Here is a 20,684-nt window from a genome sequence, read left to right on the forward strand (position 1 = left end):
TTCTTGAGCCATAATAAAAAATCTAATACACAAGGTTAAGTACTGATCTGTTTCATGATATTAAAGGCAAAGTTTTTAACCTGTGGGAAAACATTGGTTTTTACATATCAAGTATAAATGTCACAAATGGAATTCAAAATCAGATTTCTTTTCTTTAAAAAAAAAACAACAACAACAACAACAACAACAAGAAGCAAATAACAACATGTATGAAAAACAAAGCCGGCATTATAAAGGGGCAATTCGATCAAGCGGCCATCACAAAGGCACCTGACATTTTTACATGCATTTAAACGCTAAAAACAGGCAATGTGTGTAAGGAATGGGTATCAAAAGTTTCACATAATAAAAGATTGTTATAATCATTATTTAAAAACAACTAAATACTGTTCCCTGTGGAAGAAAAGGTGGTACACCTCATACCATTCAATCAGTACCAAAATGCAGAGTATGTCATGTCCAGAACTTTTACCAATACATGGGAAATTATTTTCAGTTCCATTAACTTGCATTCACAATGCTGTGTTAAAGTTCAAGGCCACAAACTGCCAATTATTACAAACAGCACTGGATTTATGGCTGAATCCTGAACATTCACACTGCTCCAAACCCAGCTGATTGCTTACAAAGAAATGTGACTCAAGCAGAAAATAACTCAAGCAGCCTGGCTCTGACAGACAAGATGATATGCATTGTCCAAGCTTTCCAGCAGCTAAGTGTCATCACAAGAATTTTCACTGAGCTTTTGCTGATACTTCATGCATGCACACACACACACAAGAAATGGCTACTTCTCAGGTTCAGCTTCCCAGTTTAGGGAACTGGTTGAGTATCCATCATTTAAAGTGATTTAAGTGCTTCATAAGGAAATGAAAACAGCAATAAAGGTACCAAGAAAATATGACAATCAAAACCTGAAATTATTGAATATAACAAGCCTAATATGATTAATAAGTGGCACTTTACAGATTTGGGGTCTGAGGTTCAATCATGAGCTCGAACGTTCTCCTCATGTTCCTGTAGGTTTTCTCTGGGGTCTAAATCTCCCAAAAGCATTCACCTGGCTACTCTAAACCGCCCCTAGTTGTAAATAAGTGTGTGTGTTGGTCTGTGATGTACATCCTATCCAGGATATATTCCCGTGTCATGTTCCCAAGATATGATCTGAATCCACAGACCTGAATATAAGACAGTGGAGATGAATGAATGAAAGAACCTGGATAACAGAATAATATATATATATATATATATATATATATATATATATATATATATATATATATATATATATATATATATATATATATATATATATATATTTATTTAAGACATGATATGAGAGGTAAACAACTGTAAAAGTGTGAAAGATTTTTGATTGTAATAACATCTGAACTGCATGTTTGGTGTGACGTGAAAACTCAAACCTTTAGGAAGTAAAACTTTTGCCCAGTAAACAACCTCTCGCTCATTAACCTGTAGACTGTTTAAGGTGATCTGTAATAAAAACAATATCTTTTCCAACTGGCAACGTTTGGAAAGGAACAGGACGGAAAGATTCTGGTAAACAAAGTGGTTTACCACAATGCAAGAAAGTAAAGAGATTCCACCATCCAGATTGCTGTACTATAAATATTTGCCCCAAACTCTGCACCTCTATAAACAAAAAGTGGGGTGTAAACTGGACAGAGAGAGAAAGAGAGAGAGAGAGAGAAAGAAAGAAAGAACAAAGCTACATCACGGTCTCACACAGATGGACGTGGTGTGGATGTCTGGGGCAGGGATTCAGTTGTCCTCTTCATCGTCACTGATAAGCGTGCGTCCATTTTGGGAGGTATCCCTCTCACGTAAAAATGTCTGGCGAATGGCTTCCAGCTCGGTGAGCTCCAGTCGAACCTTCTCCAGGTGAAAAGTGCGGCGGTTTTGGATTTGTCTTAATGGGAATGGGTTCATATCCACAAACGCCATGTTAATCAGCTTTCTGCAAGAGAGAAAGGCCTTCATAAACCTGAACATCAGTGGTTTATGGATTTGAGCAAAAGAAATGTTTAAAAAAAAAAAAATGCCTGTATAACAGTGTAAATTTGCTGTCCCCTCAAAATAACTCAACACACAGCCATTAATGTCTAAACCGTTGGCAACAAAAGTGAGTACACCCCTAAGTGGAAATGTCCAAATTGGGCCCAAAGTGTCAATATTTTGTGTGGCCACCATTATTTTCCAGCACTGCCTTAACCCTCTTGGGCATGGAGTTCACTAGAGCTTCACAGGTTGCCACTGGAGTCCTCTTCCACTCCTCCATGATGACATCACAGAGCTGGTGGATGTTGGAGACCTTGTGCTCCCCCACCTTCCATTTGAGGAGGCCCCACAGATGCTCAATAGGGTTTAGGTTTGGAGACATCCTTGGCCAGTTCATCACCTTTACCCTCAGCTTCTTTAGCAAGGCAGTGGTCATCTTGTAGGTGTCATGTGACTTTTTGGTGTTACAAGGTCTCAGGTGTGTTAAATTTGGTGTTACCGCTCTCACACTCTCTCTTACTGGTCACTGGAAGTTCAACATGGCACCTCATGTCAAAGAACTCTCTGAGGATCTGAAAAAAGGAATTGTTGCTCTACATAAAGATGGCCTAGGCTATAAGAAGATTGCCAAGACCCTGAAACTGAGCTGCAGCATGGAGGGCAAGACCATACAGCGGTTTTACAGGACAGGTTCCACTCAGAACAGGTCTCACCATGGTCCACCAAAGAAGTTGAGTGCACGAGGTTGAAGGGGTGGGGGGTCAGCTTGTCAGAGGGGTGGGGGGTCAGCCGGTCAGTGCTCAGACCATACGCCACACACTGCATCAAATTGGTCTGCATGGCTGTCGTCCCAGAAGGAAGCCTCTACTAAAGATGATGCACAAGAAAGCCTGCATACAGTTTGCTGAAGACAAGCAGACTAAGAACATGGATTACTGGAACCATGTCCTGTGGTCCGATGAGACCAGGATAAACTTATTTGGTTCAGATGGTTCAAGCGTGTGTGGTGTCAACCAGGTGAGGAGTACAAAGACAAGTGTGTCTTACCTACAGTCAAGCATGGTGGTGGGAGTGTCATGGTCTGGGCCTGCATGAGTGCTGCCGGCACTGGGGAGCTACAGTTCATTGAGGGAACCATGAATACTAACATGTACTGTGACATACTGAAGCAGAGCATGATCCCCTCCCTTCGGAGACTGGGCCGCAGGGCAGTATTCCAACATGATAACGGCCCCAAACACACCGCCAAGATGACCACTGCCTTGCTAAAGAAGCTGAGGGTAAAGGTGATGAACTGGCCAGGCATGTCTCCAGACCTAAACCCTATTGAGCATCTGTGGGGCCTCCTCAAACGGAAGGTGGGGGAGCACAAGGTCTCCAACATCCACCAGCTCTGTGATGTCATCATGGAGGAGTGGAAGAGGACTCCAGTGGCAACCTGTGATGCTCTGGTGAACTCCATGCCCAAGAGGGTTAAGGCAGTGCTGGAAAATAATGGTGGCCACACAAAATATTGACACTTTGGGCCCAATTTGGACATTTCCACTTAGGGGTGTGGTCACTTTTGTTGCCCACGGTTTAGACATTAATAGCTGTGTGTTGAGTTATTTTGAGGGGACAACAAATTTACACTGTATTTTTACATTGGAGCAGAGGGTCATTTCTTCAGTGTTATCACATGAAAAGATATAAATAAATGTATAAATATTAATATAAATTATATAAATATAAATGTCATTATATATATATATATATAAAAATAAATTCACCTTGCATCTAGAATTGTTCGTGTGAAATATCGAAGATACTTAAAGATGGCCATGGGGTCCTGTAGCTTCAAAAATTCTTCCTCTTTGCACTTGAAGAGAGCGAGGGCGAAGCGAAAAATGATCTGTTAAAGTAAAGAACGAAAGTTAGATAGATGCAGATCTTAGGAATCTTTCACCCTCATAGGAATCAACCATTTTTTTGGAAAGAATCGTCCTCAACAAACTCTTGAAGGACATCCATTACTTTTAGCAGTCAGAAATGTATTGGACACATTACTGACACAGCCTGGGTCTCCAGTTTGATGCTGAGCTCAAGCTATTTTTCGCATGTTCTGCCCGATGATCAATCCCAAAATATCTTCAACTGCTAAGCAGAACACAAACCCTCTCCTGGATACAGATGACCACAAAGTAGACAGAAGTCCTGGAGAGACTCAGATTTTACTGTACCAGGGAGCTCAAAAGAGGAACACGAGGCGAGAATAAGGAAGCGTCATAACCCAAAACATACCACTACATCTGAACAACACAGTGGTATTAGCATGAAATTCAACACCTGAACCACACAGCGATACATTTCACTTAATGCCGATGACGCTGGAGGCACGAATCCCCAAAAAAGAACAGGAACTGAAATTGATTTGAGCACTGACTGGGTAGACATGAGAAAATCCCTCATGGCTCACTTGATATGGAGGAAAATTTTCATTGAAGAGCCTTTGCAGTGATGTCAAAATATGCAAATTCATTTTTAATGAAATGAAAGACATTGCCACTGAGCAGATTCACAGAAATCCAGACTAAATCCATATTTGTCTACTTATCTGCACTAAAAATATGTATTATTTCAGTGTAAAAAAGAGTATGCAAATGCCAATACACACCAACACGTGATGTGGCTGAAGAAAACGTCGCCTATTTATGTACACTCTCACCATCACCTCCTCATTGCATTGCAGCTTTTCTTTATTAATTATTCTTTATGTAATTTATACTATATTCATTTAATTCACTATTCACTTGATTTATTTATTTATGCCCTTCTAAAATCTCACAAAACTCCTCCGTTGTCCTCCGTCTGTTCTTGCACAGCACATTTAAATGCTGCTATAAACTGATAATTTTATGTCTACATATGTTTACAAAACAATAGCATGCTTACTTGCACTAACCAGAGTCCTGACCTCAACCCTATAGAACACAGCAGATAAACAGAAATGTCCATATGAGTGAATGTCAATATTTGAGCCTATAGCCTTACCAGAGCAGTGCACATCTGCCATACCAGGTGAAATCCACAAACCTGAAGCCTTCTGATGCACACTACAAGAGCAGGATCATTTTATATGTACATACACAAAGCAGAATGAACACCTGAATGGTCAGTTAACTGTTCTCCCCAAATATACAGTCCTGTAAACAAATATGAACTCGTTGCTTAGTGCAATGGGAAGGTGTACAAATTTATTTTTGCCTAATGTGGCAATTGCCATTTAACAAAATATAACATTTCCGAGACATATTTTTAATTGTTTAGGACATGTTGAGACCTGACATGGCTTGCAATGAAACACTTTGGCTCTGAAACATAAATCTAGACATAAAAAGATGAAAGTGTAATCAGATGATCGAAGCCTACATCCTGTTCCGTTTATTGCTGCTCAGAACAATCTTCCAGGGAAATGTCATGTGTTTATTGTAGTGCACCTTATTAAACAACCTCCTGTATCAGGTGAGGGTCATCTGTTCTTTGACATTTTATCATTTGCTTTTTAAAGTATAGTACTCTGACTAGTTTTCTGCCAATGCTTTTCTATAAACATTGAATTCTTATAGAAAAAGTCAAAGTTTTGCCATCAAAAAAGCTTTAGTTATGCTGTGCATTTTATCTTCTATACCAGTATTACTGTGGAAACCTATTTACTGCTCCCAGTACGGAGCTCAAAAACCTCCTCTTTCCCAGTGCCCTGCTCAACAGCAGATAAACACAGTCACGATACTGGACACAGTCATGAAACATGAAGAAACCCAGCATGTCTGGACTAATCTTATAGCAGACCTGTGGCATTAAAATGATCCATCTGTTTATAATGTTCGAAAGTGTCTGCTATGTCGATTTCCATTCAGCCGGTGGAATGCTTCGTGTAAATCGTAGGCTGTAAATCCAATCACACCATGTCTAACATACCCTAGTTAATATCTATACCTAAATAACAGAATTTTAATGTAACACGCAAAACATGTGGCACAATTCTGCACAAGACGTGCTCTACACCTAAATGCTGATGTTCACATTCTTACCTTCGGTCCCTCGTAGAGAAAAGCATCCCATATTTTGAAGAGGATGTCACTGACCACACTGTCCACAAACACCACCAAGAACCAGTTAAAGGTGATGAGGGAGAAGTCCACTTTATACTGCTCAAAATGTGCATGAAGTCTTGGCAGCTTCTCGCTCATCAGGTCCTTAAACACACGCTGGTCCACCTGCAGACCAGAAAAATACACTGCTTCACATGCAGTCCATCATAAATCTAACAGCTCAAGTGGTTAAGGCTCTGGGTCGTTGACCGGTAGACTGAGGGCACCGCCAAGCTGCCACCGTAGGGCCCTTGAGCAAGGCCCCCAAACCCACCCCCAGGGGCGCTGCATCATGGCTGACCCTCCGCTCTGACCCCAACCCCCAAGGATGGGATATGTGAAGGTGGAATTTCACTGTGCAAATAAAGAGAACGTAATATTCACTACACTACAGTGTTTCAAATAAGGAACAGATAATTAACGATACATCAGACTGGACATCAATGTCATGGAATAAGGATGTGTTTTGCTGAATAAATTATTTTATTCAGAATCTGCAGGAATGCCTCGTACTACTAAAACCTTTTATTAACCAATTTGAAACACTCATGATATCATTAAAGCTACACATATACTATTTCCAACATCTATAGTAACGGATTAAAGAAACGCACTTCAACTCACAAAGTGCTACGAGACAGAAGAAAAATAACTGACCAGTTCTCTGTGAAGGAGAAAGATTTCTGTGACCCATCTGCAGTTTCCTGTCTTTAACTGTTTGCAATCTCTTTATGTAACTATCTTTCCTCACTTCTGAAGCTAGTGAAGCGGCTAGTTTGTTCCGTCAATTCATGTGAATTGGGACAAGAGGTATTAGATGACTGCTGGGGCAATTTCCCCTGGACTGGTTCAGGTGACAGGATGTATGTGATTAATCTATTAGACAAGAATCAAGCAAATGTCCATTTAAGAAAGGACTTTAATTCAAAACAATGCATGATGTTCAGATAATAAGAGGGAGGGTAGGAGCCTTTCTGAAAAATATGGAATATGTAGTTTAGAAACAGCTGCAATGATATTAATAATGAAATCTATGTTTGGAGGTGGCTGTACTGTAATGCAACACTGCTTATGTCACACTGCAGCACATGTTTTGTTTCTGGCCAAATAAACTGGTGGGGAAGTTCCCTCGAAAAACAGCATTACACAAATACATTACTTTAGAATGCATGTTAATACCGTGACTAAAGAAAAAGAAAATAGATAGTACCACTGTGGATCTTATTTCACATTTTTTTATTTTAGAATTCCTGAATTTCTAAATCTCCCTTTATACTCTGTATACTGAGATAACATCATACTGGTGTATATCAACACATTTCCTGGCCTTAGTTATAATACACAGTGACTCACAGTTTCCACCAGACATCCAGCATGAATCCTGACACACTAAAGAAAAATCAAGTCATCTAGAGCTCTGTATCAAGTTTAGGAAAAGTTGTCCATGCATTACATACCACAAAAGCATGCAGAATCATGGGAACCACACAGAACACGTACAGTCCAGACTAATGAATCACAGTCATCTAAAAGTCACATGCTGATAGGATGCACTCCATCTCTGACTGCTCTACACCAGGCAGTAGCTCTGCCATTTTTTTCCAATTGTGAAAATAGGAAACAAAATGACCAGCAGTGGCTGTTAATAGTACCTGTGAGCCGAGGAGCGTCTTGGTGTAATAGTCTCGTGGCATGAAAACTTCCACAATGGTGATTAGACACCAGAAAGCTTCCTCCTGCTCCAGATAGAGAAGAGCTATGGCGGCTAGCCTGAAAGAGTTTAAAGGCAGAGAGGGAGAAAAAAAAATAAATTGTGGATCATTTACTAGTTCACTATTTGCAATAGTTCAACAATATAAAAATAACAAAAGATTCTTACTATAACTTATTAATCAATTTATTTTTGCTTATACGATGATACCTTTCTAGATAATATCCACATTCTTTCATATTATTAATCCTTTCATTTATTTATTTTAAGCTGAATAGCTTTCTGTTTGTGATGTCTTACTTAACATATAGTTAAGAACTTTAGACTACATTACCAGTATATGAAACGGTGCTATATATACACACACACCGATCAGGCATAACATTATGACCACCTGCCTAATACAGTGTTGGTCCCCCTTTTTGCTGCCAAAACAGCCCTGACCCATCAAAGCATGGACTCCACTAGATCCCTGAAGGTGTGCTGTGGGATCTGGCACCAAGATGTTAGCAGCAGATCCTTTAAGTCCTGTAAGCTGCTAGGTGTGGAGTCCATGGATCGAGATGGGCAGTCCAAGAGCTGCAGTTTTGGAGATGTTCTGATCTAGTGGTCTAGCCATCACAATTTGGCCCTTCATCAAACTCGCTCAAATCCTTATGCTTCTCCTGCTTCTAACATCAACTTTGAGGACAAAATGTTGACTTGCTGCCTAATATATCCCACCCACTAACAGGTGCCATGATGAGATCATCAGTCTTATTCACTTCACTGGTCACTGCTCACAATTTTATACCTGCTCAGTGTATATAGTTATTATTATTCTAACTATTTTAGAGAAAAGCAGTATTGTTTGCTTACCTGTTAAGTCCCTGACAGTAGCCGATGTCAGGGTTCCTCCAGGAGAATGCCAGCAGAACGTTTCTGAGTTTCTGGATGCCATCAGCTGAAGGTGAGGCATAGTGCTTGTTATTAGGCAGTGTGCGCAGCAGGTCCAGCTCTATCTGCTTAGAAGCTGGGTTAGGTTTGTCCCTCGCTGTGCACAACAGACTCTCATAGTAGTCTGGCTTCTGGCAATCGCGGATCTTCTTCACATGGAAGTTAACACACCAACTCCAGACTTTGGAGCGATGCACGTGAGGCACGCCACTGCGGATCAACGACTTCAGCTCAGGTGAGCGCACCATCTCCCTATTTACGGTACTAGCCAAGTAGTTTTCCCACTTCACCCCAACGGACACTTCCTGGTCAGTCAGAGAGAGACACCTGAGCTCTAGAGCTCTAGTTTTGGCTACCAGCTTCTCTTCCTCATCCTCCTCCTCCGGAACGGTTTTAAAGCCATACACATCGTACTCACTGGTATGGAGAGAGGAATTACATCAACAGCACATTTATTTTAATTAAAGTAAATTACACTTTGCAGATGTGTACTTAAATACTTTCAACATTTCAAGTTTATTTATTTTAGTTAGTATCTATGGTAAGATTATCAGTTCTCTGAATATGCCAGTAAGTGACTGCTGTGCATGGTTGGTGTGGTTTCCCTATTTAATTTCAGCACATGTCCTGAAGATGGGAGGTAAGCATGTCCTTTTCAGTAACATCTTTTTCACTTCATAATAAAACAGATGACTTTCCTTTTTTATTTTAATTTAATCATCTTTAAGCCAACCTTTGTAACCCTATTTTATTTTATCTTGTATTAGAAAATGTGGTTTTTGTTGAATAAATAACAAATTTGCAGGAGGTGTGCCTTGAAGGCTGTGAGATACAAGGCTTAATTTATACCTTGGTGTGAAAGAGGAGTAATAAATAAACAGCAGTTTATTTTTGTAGAGCATGGAAAAGTTCTTGTTCCTCTACCACACAGTCATGCAGCTATTACAGTAAGTCTATTACTGCTGTTTAGGCTATAAGCTGAACACCCAAGCAAAAAGACCTAACTGATGATTTTAGATGGTGTCAGTGTGGTGTATTTTACTGTGAATAATGAACAGAAACTGACATGAGAAACAGAATGCTGACGTTTGAGCAGCATTTTGAGAGTTGTTCTACCTGACAGGATGGGGCTTGAGAATCATGTGCTCCTGCTGATCAGAACTCTCCACCTCCAGAGCATCCTCCAGTAGCCTAGATATGACATCACCGCTTGGACTCTGCTCAGATGAGGAGCACACCGGAGTGTTTACCTCCTGCAGGAGCACCAGGTACTTACTCTCCACCTGGCACAGCTTGGCTTCCAGAGCAGTGTACTGCACCCAGACCAAGAGAAACGTTCAGAGACATTAAAACAAAATGACTACGCAGATGCTTCCACTACAAAATGGGAAGTGATGTGATACTGAATCAACAAAAAGGCAAACTGGAGTCAGAAATATGCAAAAAGGGGTCAAGGTTTTCCCTCTGTTGCTTCCTGTACTGATAAAAAACAACAACAACAACAACAACACACACACACACACACACACACACACACACTTACCTTCGCCTCCAGGAACTTCTCTCTAGATTCAGCATTCCTTCGTAACACTGTCAATTCAAGGATTTCTTTGTTCAGGAAATTATTCTGGGATTTGTAGCCCTGAAGTCTGTCCTGAAACACCAGAACAACCAGGAACATTTATGACCTGATCATTCTACAAATTTACTGGTCACTGCTTTTAGTAAAACTGGTCAAAATTAAAAAATATAGTGACTCTCAGGATCAAAAAATCATGTAGTCTTGTTTAACTGCCTCAACCAAGCACAACATTGAACTTCCAATAGATGGATAAAGGGTAACAAATTAAAGGAAAAACCAACATTAAGTGTCTCAGTAAGGTGCTGGACCTTGAAAGAACACCATTCTTCCCTCAAATGATCTTCTGGTGAGTGTCAAACTCTTATTTGTGTTCAACCAAATTAAAATTTGATGACTAACATGCACAAAATATGATTTCCATAATATTCACACAATCAAACAAGAAGTTGGCATTCTGTCATGCTCATACACTATACTGCCAAAAGTTTTGGAATGTCTGCCTTTAAATGCACATGAACTTTAATGACATCCCATTTTTAAACCGTAGGGTTTTAATATGGAGTTGTCCTGCCCCAGGCACTGATGTTGGACCAGAAGGTCTCTAATTCATCCCGAAGGTGTTCTATGGGGTTGAGGTCAGGACTCTGTGCAGGCCAGTCAAGTTCCTCCACACCAAACTCACTCATCCATGTCTTTATGGACCTTGCTTTGGTCGCTGGTGTGCAGTCATGTTGGAACAGAAAGGGGTCATCCCCAAACTGTTCCCACAAAGAGCATGAAACTGTCCAGAATGTCTTGGTATGAAGCTGAAGCATTAAGAGTTCCTTTCACTGGAACTAAGGGGCCGAGCCCAACCCCTGAAAAACAACCCCACACCATAATCCCCCCTTGGCACAATGCACTTGGATTGCCAGACAGAGAAGCATGATTGGTCACTCCAGAGAACATGCTTCCGCTGCTCTAGGGTCCAGTGGCAGTGTGTTTTACACCACTGCGTCCCACATTTTGCATTACACTTGGTGATGTAAGGCTTGGATGCAGCTGCTTGGCCATGAAAACCCGTTCCATGAAGCTCTCTACACACTGTTCGTGAGCTAATCTGAAGGCCTGGTGAAGTTTGGAGGTCAGTAGCTATTGACTCTGTAGTAAGTTTGAAACTTCTGTGCACCTTGCACCTCAGCATGCGCTGACCCCGCTCTGTGATTTTACCTGGTCTACCACTTCATGGACTGAGTTTCTGTTGTTCCCAATTGCTTCCACTTTGTTATAATAGCACTAACAGTTGACCATGGAATATTTAGTAGTGAGGAAATTTCATGAATGGACTTATTGCACAGGTGGAAACCTATCACGGTACCACGCGTGAATTCACTGGGATCCTGAGAGCGAGCCATTCTTTCACAAATGTGTGTAGAAGCAGTCTGTATGCCTAGGTGCTGGATTTTATATACCTGTGGCCATGGAAGTGATTGGAACACCTGAATTCAATGAAACGTTTGGCAATATCGTGTATTTCTGTTCCCATAATTGCAAAACATTGCCCAATAACCTAAAAAATGAAATACTGTCTAATGAATTAGTTCACATTTTACAACTTTGTATAAACTGGATATCTAAATATATATGACACTGCATACTTCTGTCTTTATTTATGCGCTGATTTTATACGTAGTACCGTAAATTTTGTAGCATCTATACAATGCTCTTTAAACTAACCTTATAATGTTAACAGGTCTGCTTACCCTCAGTTGCTGGAGCTCTTGCAGGTCCCGTGCTGCAGGAGAGCTGCACTCGACAGCCTCGCTGCTCCCTTCCTGGCTCTGCTGTGACAGCTTCATGATGACCTCGTCTTTGGCCTGGATGGTCTCCATCAGCATGCCTAACTGATCGTTAATCTCTCCCACTTTGATCTTCAGCCCCTTCAGCTCCTGCTGCAAGCTCTCTTTCTCCAGTGCCAGTCTCTCCATGTGACCACACAGAGCCTGGATCTGGCCGTCTCGCTCAGTTATTGCCCCAGCCATGTCCATCTCCCCTGACCAGCGCTCACACTGAGCAGTCCTCAGAGTCTGCTGGAGGAGACGCACCAGCTCCTATCGGAAGAGAAGAAATCAGACTTAATCAGAATATTTGCTCTGGCTATAGGCTCAGAGAGTGTCATGACACACTCAGACTGAACGAGACAATAGAAGCAACACAGTGACTTCTCTGTGCTTGATCAAGGTCTTCTGAAGTCAAAGTTCATGAGAATACACCTTATTTAGTTGTGGATGTGCTGACCAATTCAGTTACCACTGTCTTCTCTAGTTGTCTCTGTGCTGACTAAGAAAGAAAAACACTTAAACTAAAAGGGTCAATGGTCATGCATGGTCTCTTGATCATGTTCAGCTCAACCATAAACCTTAACTGACAAACTGGGAGGAAAAGCTAGAAGTTGGAAGAATAGGGGGATGGACATTGAGACTTAGTGTTTTATAAAGGAATACATAAAGAACCAATTAGAATGACATGCCAAGATTGTAATAAAAGCCTTTAACCCATTTGATTCATCTTTTTTTTTTTTTTTTATCCAAACCTTGCATTAAAATAAACGTAACCACCTCTAGGTCTATATATCTTATCTTTTTAGACTAATACTATTAAACAAGGGATTATTAACAGTGACCTACAGATTACATGAACTAGAATTAGAATTTATTTTTAAAGTATGCGTGTATTCGCAGAATCTGTTTGAATAGACTATTTATTCATGGAGAATCTAAACTAATTAACCACACCACACTCTACTGTGGACCAGAGTGACCAGCTTGAGACCACTAGTGGAAAGTGGTTCAATTCCTCTTCCGAGCTAACCCTGGTGTGGTTCGACTGCAGCGAGAACACAATTCAGCTTGATTCCACCAAACATGCTGTGCATTACGGGCATGATGGGTTTCTACAGAAATATAAATCTTGGCTGAATAACAAAATAATTACTGGACACTAATTTACAAATGTTATGGCTAACATTCAATGGACATGTGTGTAAACCCCACACCACCACCACCCCATTTACACACATGAACACATACATACACACACACATATACACACATACACATACATATACATACATATATACATACATACATACACACACACATATACATACATATATACATACATACATACACACATACACACATGCAGGAATTCCCCATCTGGGCTCAGTAGTAAAGCAAATAGGGAACTTGCAGACTTGCAGCAGGACTTCAAAGTTTTAGTTTAGAGTTCATGTCAGCATGGGTAAGAGAAACCAGTTCCCTCTACAACAAATCATACAATAATCAGTAGTGTATATGTGTGTGTAGCATTTTTGCACATCACTCTGGATAAGAGCATCTGCCAAAAGCCAGAAAAGTAAATAATATAATATATATATACATATATATATACACACATATATATATACATATATATATACACAAATATATATATATACACATATATATATATATATATATATATATATATATATATATATATATATATATATATACATACACACATATGTGTATATGTACATATGTGTGTATATATATATATATATATATATATATATATATATATATATATATATATATATATATACACACATACACACACACACTATATATAATATATATATATATATATGTGTGTGTGTGTATATATATATATATATATATATATATATATATATATATATATATATATGTGAGTATATATATATATATATATATATATATATATATATATATATATATATATATATATATATATATATACACACACATACACACACATGCACATAGATACACACTCACATTTTATATGGTCACGTTATCTACATTTAGCCCTTTATGACTTTAGTATAGTCACTTATATATAGTCTCTGTCATATATAACAGAGGCACAGGAAACAGGAACATAATACCACTGTGACCCACCCATTTAAACCATTTGAAAGCACAAAGGATCATATCTCAATAGGAACTATACTGCAGGCAGGCCTTTATTTGTACTGCATGAAATTGCAGTGTAGAGTTTCTAAATCTTTACTCTTCCCCATTCGTCTGTCTCCCTCCTGTACCTTCTGACTGCTGAGCTCCTCTTGTAGGTGGTTCTGCTCCTCCTGCATGCGCCTCATCTCCTCCTGCTGGCTCTGCAGACGCAGCTGCAGCTCCACCGCTTTACTGCCGTTACACTCCACCGGCGACGTCTCTGCACTGCGGCCCGATTTCACCAAGCTCGTCTGGAACGGACGCTTAATGCGCGACGGGTTCCGGAAATCAAACGTGAACGCTGTTCCGATGGAGTCTGGGCCGAGTAACAAAACCTTAAAGGCTTGCTTATGTTCAATTAAAAAATAAAAAGAAATACTTGCAAGACATGCGTAAAAAACATGCAAGCATCACTACTATGACTGAAATGATGAAAAATGAAAAGAGGAAAGAGATTCTGCTTTAGTTTGTCAGAAGCAACAACAAGAGAGAAAGACAGTCTCTCACGTCTGTGGAGGTGTGAAGGGCTCTCACGGCGCTGACTCTCAGCTGGAGCTTTCTGTTCTGAAGTGTCCTTAGTGGGGGGATCCACCATCTCCCACTCCTCGTTGCTGGGTGTATAAAACACACTGCGTCTACTCTCTCCTCCTCGGTTGGGCCGCAAGTGAGACATACTGTTCCTGATGGAGTGTGTGTGTGTGAGTGGGTGAGTGAGTGAGTGAGTGAGTGAGTGAATGAGAGAAAGAGATAGAGAGAGGAAGACAGAAAGTAAAGGTTGTGGTTAATGCAAGAAATAGCTAAGGGTGATGTGGATACCAAAAATTCACTGGCTCTAAAAATGAGCACTCAAAGATGTTCTGGGTTTTTTTTACTATGCACATACTGGACTGATGCAGACAATTAAATAGCTGGTAGAAAGTGGTACTTGATTGATGGATTCATGGACAAATGTTTGCGTTTGTGGAAAACTAACTCTGATTATAGCAATTTGGTATGAAAGACACTAGTAGAAAAACACAACAGTCTATTGACTGTGAACATTTTTATAGAAGAATTTACTGTCAGGTCCAAACGTAAGGTAAGGTTCATGCAAATGCCGGTGTTTATGATGAGAATGTCCCTGCCTGCACTTTACACACAACCTACATTGTCTTTAAACATCACATGATCACAAACATACTTAATATCTTTCTTTCTCTTTCTCTGTCGAGCTGTAATGCCACTAGTCACTCCTGAGCTCCCAGTGTTCTAAGTTTCCAGTATGACCACTGCTTCTACCCCTGGTCAGAGTCTCGTCGCTTGGTGGTGCCCACTGATGCTGTGGATGGACTTGTGTGGACAGCCTGTGACCCAGGAGACAGCCATGGACAAAGCCACTTGGGGACTTTCACACCATCACAGATCTGCCATTACATCTATCAGCTTGTGACAGCATGGAATTAGTGTCTATAATGACCTCAGGAACTACACTGACCTAATAGTTCCTTATGGGCCATTGATTGCTGTTATAGAAAGGACATTAATTAGTTACAGTTACATTATTCACTGTCCAGTGTCACCCAAATGAGGATGGGTTCCCTTCTGAGCCTGGTTCCTCTCAAGGTTTCTTCCTCAGATCATCTCAGGGAGATTTTCCTTGCCACCATGACCACAGGCTTCTCATAAGGGATAAAATAGTTTAATAATTTATTTATTTATTTTTTTCTCTCCTTTCTCTTTTTCTTTTCTGCTGTAAAGCTGCTTTGAGACAATGTCCATTGTAAAAGGCGCTATACAAATACAATGAATTGAAATGAAAAATTGAATTGAAAGATCTGTATAAATAAATATCCTCAACAACACAGCGTATCCTTAAAAGACTTGTGAAAATTTCCCAAAGTTTAATCTAATACAATTATCTTTATGAAACAAATACAAAGGCTATGCCACAGGTTCTCACCTCAGCTCAGTGCCCAGTTGTCGAAAGGAAAAATTGTGTGTTGTCTGCCTTGCGGTCTGGAGTCCAACCAATCCGTTAGCGTCTGCCTCCTCTGTGAAATCGTTGCGTGCGCTCTCCATAGTTTCATTAGGTAGCTCAGGGGACATGGCATCTGTACCACAATACACATAATTAGGGTGCCTTAAAAAAAATTTTTTAAATGCTTAACTTTCACTGCAATCCACTGACTACATGACCGGTCACGCTTGCTTCACTTACACTCCATGTAGCACATGACAGCAGGTCACTAGTTGCCAACTGAGCTGCAAAAGCAATATTGTTTAACAGGTGTGTGACTGAGTAAACAATGATAAGCGGCGGCTGCACTTCCTTAAAAACCTCTACAGGAAATATAACAGTAAGAAGAATAAAATTGGCACAAGAAATTATTGTAACCAAAAGGTTTTTTGGAAAAGTCTAGACTGTCGTCTTAACTAATAACAACGCAGAAAGAAAACAGTGCTAATGAAATTATAGCACTATTTCATCGTATGTTCACAGGAACTTTAACCCTGCTGTGTATTCATAAAACTTCACACACAAGAGAGAGACAGACAGACAGAGAGAGAGAGAGAGAGAGAGAGAGAGAGAGAGAGAGAGAGAGAGAGAGAAAAGAGAGAGAGACAGAGAGATCTAGTGTGTTAAACATTAAGCCACTTGATGTATTTGAGTCACTTCTTAATCTGATGAGATCCAGTACAGCTTTATTGAGCTAAGCAAAGTCCTGAGACTTTCCCGTATGCTGCAACAGCACAGTGAGGAGCATGGTTAAGTAACACCGGGAGAATGTGTGTGTACGGGTTATTTGTGGTGTTGTACTGCTCAGGCTCTTACCAGCATCTTTGGCCACTAGTCCTGTGTGAGGAAACAGCAAGGTGGGGGAGCACACGCTGTCTCGGTTGCCACATCCTCGTGTGTTACTGAACTCCCATCGTTTCTGCTGAAGCTGCTGGAGCCAGTATTGCATCACCTGCCTGCTGGGTGCCTGGACACATATAGAGACATTTGCTAGGACTGAACGGATGACATTACAAGCAGAGGATGCACATCTGTGATCTTTGCTTAATATTAAAATCACAATTATTTATTAAGGTGACACAGTTGTGAAACAGGTAGTGATGATGTCCAGAGTTCTCAATGTATGTCAATAATAATCACCAAATAATAAACAGCTAATTAATTACAATTTTTTATTTTTTAACAAATGCACTGCCTTCATCCGTTCCATCCATCGTCTATACCCACTTTATTCCTAATTAGGGTCACGGGGATCTGCTGGAGCCTATCCTAGCAGACATAGGCCGAAAGGCAGGGGTACACCCTGGACAGGTCACCAGTCCATCACAGGGCCACACATAGAGACAGACAACCACACACACACACACTGTGGGAGGAAACCGGAGTACCCGGAGTAAATCCCACTCAGGCACGGAAAGAACATGCAAACTCCACACAGAACGGCCCCTGCCTGTTCAAACCCGGGATGAACTGCCTTAAACTCTTGTAATAATATTAATTTGTGTGTATTTGTGGACCCAAGGCTCAGATGGTGTTATATTTTGTAAACTTCCTCCTAAGAAGAGTTTTGAACAAACAGACCGTGAAGCCCTGAAGAATTCTGTTCTAAGAACACAGATGTTGTTGGTATAGCAGTACAGCTGGAACAGGGCTCTGCTGTATCTGCTTTAGAGGAACACAGTCAGGTGTGAGCATGACTGAGCCTGAACATGACAGTTTCAGTCTCGGTTCTGGTTTACAATGTTTTTAGGTGTTAAATGTGTGCTCTGAATGGTTGCACACAAGTAACTCCATAATATTCAGTAATAGCTGGTCTCATTTTACAAGAATTCATCAAACTCTCATTAACAGATTTAAATTAAAAAAAGGGACATTAAGAGGAAATGTGGAGAACAAACAAGTGGCTTTTTTTATGACAGTGAATAAAGATAGAAAGGAACTGACCGAGTAAACAGTAATGAATTACACTTATTGAAAAACATACAATTCAAAAGAACTGTTTTTTCCCCTCATTATTAAACCCCCATTCATTTTTGTCTGTAAATGTACTTTGAGAAGTGTATGTTCACATCTAGATCTTTAATTTTAAGCCACCATATTCATCTCAAGGCCAGGTACAATCTGAATAAATCTCCTCTTACTGACAGCAGTAGAGTGAGACGACGTGCGAGCCAGTAGGGATGTGACGATACACAAACATCAAATTTGACACGATACAACTTGATGATGTAATAGTGATATGATCTAGCACCAAGCTCTGTGTTCATCTAGACACTTTAGATCGCTTTAGATCTAGAAATCCTACATTCTCCACACATCGTGTCATACGGTGCAGTGGTGATTTCTGTAGCAGACCATATCCGTGAGAAATGACGCACTGTGTGTGTGTGTGTGTGTGTGTATGTGTGTGTGTGTGTGTGTGTGTGTGTGTATTTTCATCTAATTCTACTAACCATCTCAGAGCAGATGCATAAACATGTCTGTTGTATTAGAGCTGATGTAAGTTTTCAGTCCTCAGTCACCGACTCACTGAATCACTCACAAGAATCACACACACACTCACAAGACTCACACACACTCTCACAAGACTCACACTCTCACAAGACACACACACTCACACACACTCACACACACTCACACACACTCTCACAAGACTCACACTCTCACAAGACACACACACTCTCACAAGACACACACACTCACACAAGACACACACACACTCACACACTCACACACACACTCACACACACACACACACTCTCACAAGACACACACACACACTCACTCACACTCACTCACACTCACTCACACACACTCACTCACACACACTCACACACACTCACACACACTCACACACACTCACACACACTCACACACACTCTCACAAGACTCACACTCTCACAAGACACACACACTCACACACACTCACACACACACTCACACACTCACACACACACTCACACACTCACACACTCACACACACACTCACACACTCACACACTCACACACACTCTCACAAGACACACACACACACTCACTCACACTCACTCACACTCACTCACACACACTCACTCACACACACTCACACACACTCACACACACTCACACACACTCACACACTCACACACTCACACACTCACACACACTCACACACTCACACACACTCACACACTCACACACACACACACTCACACACACACTCACACACACACTCACACACACACTCACACACACACTCACACACACACTCACACACACACTCACACACACACTCACACACACACTCACACACACACTCACACACACACTCACACACACACTCACACACACACTCACACACACACTCACACACACACTCACACACACACTCACACACACACTCACACACACACTCACACACACACACACTCACACACACACTCACAGGTCTTGAGCTTAAAAAGAAGCCAAAGTGCTCCCTTAAACTGGACCTGAAGGATTTGGTGGAATATTCCACTTCCTGTTTGCTGAAGATTTCAGCCATTGCTGTTTTGTTCCCCTGAGACAACACTAGAACAGCAGCATGCAAAAGAGATGATGTTCATGTTTGTTTTTTTGGCAATCCCTGGAAAATATCAAGATTCCAAATAAAGATAAATAGGGGATCCTTTTACTTAATCTTATTGACACAAGAAAATGCATTCCATTTCTAAACCTACATCCTAACACACAGTAAAGGTGCAGTGGAATAATATGAAGGTCCATCATCATTCATCTTCAGTATCCATTTTATCCAGTACAGGGTGGTGGAGGATCCGGTATCTATTCCCGGAGTGCTAGGGATGAGATAAAAACCCACCTGGAATGGGACACCAGACCATGGGAGGGTATCATGCACACACACACACACACACACACACACACACACACACACACACACACACAAGCTCACTGACAACAATTTAGAGTGCACTTTTTTGGGATGTGGGAGAAAACTAGATAACCTGAATGAAACCCATGGAGACACTGAAAGAGTGTGAGAAACTTCCACACAGACCTCTATGACTTGAGAGGAGTTTCAATTCAAAACGTTAAACACCATTCAAAGCTGCTGTTTCTCAACGTTGGACCAGATCCATCACAAAACTCGGAGATTTCCTGTTTTGAGACAATTCAGCTGTAATTCAACTCCTGAGCTGAACCAAAAGTTCAATTAGCAAAAGCTGCAAAAAGTCCATGCAGAACAAGTACAACTGCTTTCTTTTTAAACGTGTGTGTGGCAAATCAGAGCCGTTCCTGTGTACACCCGTTT

General features: G+C 40.7%; 1 protein-coding gene across 1 annotated transcript in view; it reads right to left on the bottom strand.

Moving 5' to 3' along the window:
• Nucleotides 1-158: 158 nt before the first annotated feature.
• The window catches only part of tbc1d2b (TBC1 domain family, member 2B), a 22,656-nt gene continuing 2,130 nt past the window's right edge, over nt 159-20,684 (bottom strand). Inside the window, exons 2-13 of the mRNA XM_058407515.1 lie at nt 17,210-17,360; nt 16,337-16,487; nt 14,905-15,077; nt 14,487-14,713; nt 12,121-12,468; nt 10,340-10,450; nt 9,913-10,109; nt 8,719-9,213; nt 7,802-7,919; nt 6,090-6,275; nt 3,789-3,910; nt 159-1,978 (exon numbers count right to left, since the gene is read on the bottom strand). Coding sequence (XP_058263498.1) covers nt 1,783-1,978; nt 3,789-3,910; nt 6,090-6,275; nt 7,802-7,919; nt 8,719-9,213; nt 9,913-10,109; nt 10,340-10,450; nt 12,121-12,468; nt 14,487-14,713; nt 14,905-15,077; nt 16,337-16,487; nt 17,210-17,360 — 2,475 coding nt within the window. The 3' untranslated portion in view covers nt 159-1,782. The remainder of the gene's footprint in view (nt 1,979-3,788; nt 3,911-6,089; nt 6,276-7,801; nt 7,920-8,718; nt 9,214-9,912; nt 10,110-10,339; nt 10,451-12,120; nt 12,469-14,486; nt 14,714-14,904; nt 15,078-16,336; nt 16,488-17,209; nt 17,361-20,684) is intronic.

The sequence above is a fragment of the Hemibagrus wyckioides genome, linkage group LG14 (genome assembly GCF_019097595.1).
Source record: "Hemibagrus wyckioides isolate EC202008001 linkage group LG14, SWU_Hwy_1.0, whole genome shotgun sequence".
In the NCBI taxonomy this organism is placed as follows: domain Eukaryota; kingdom Metazoa; phylum Chordata; class Actinopteri; order Siluriformes; family Bagridae; genus Hemibagrus; species Hemibagrus wyckioides.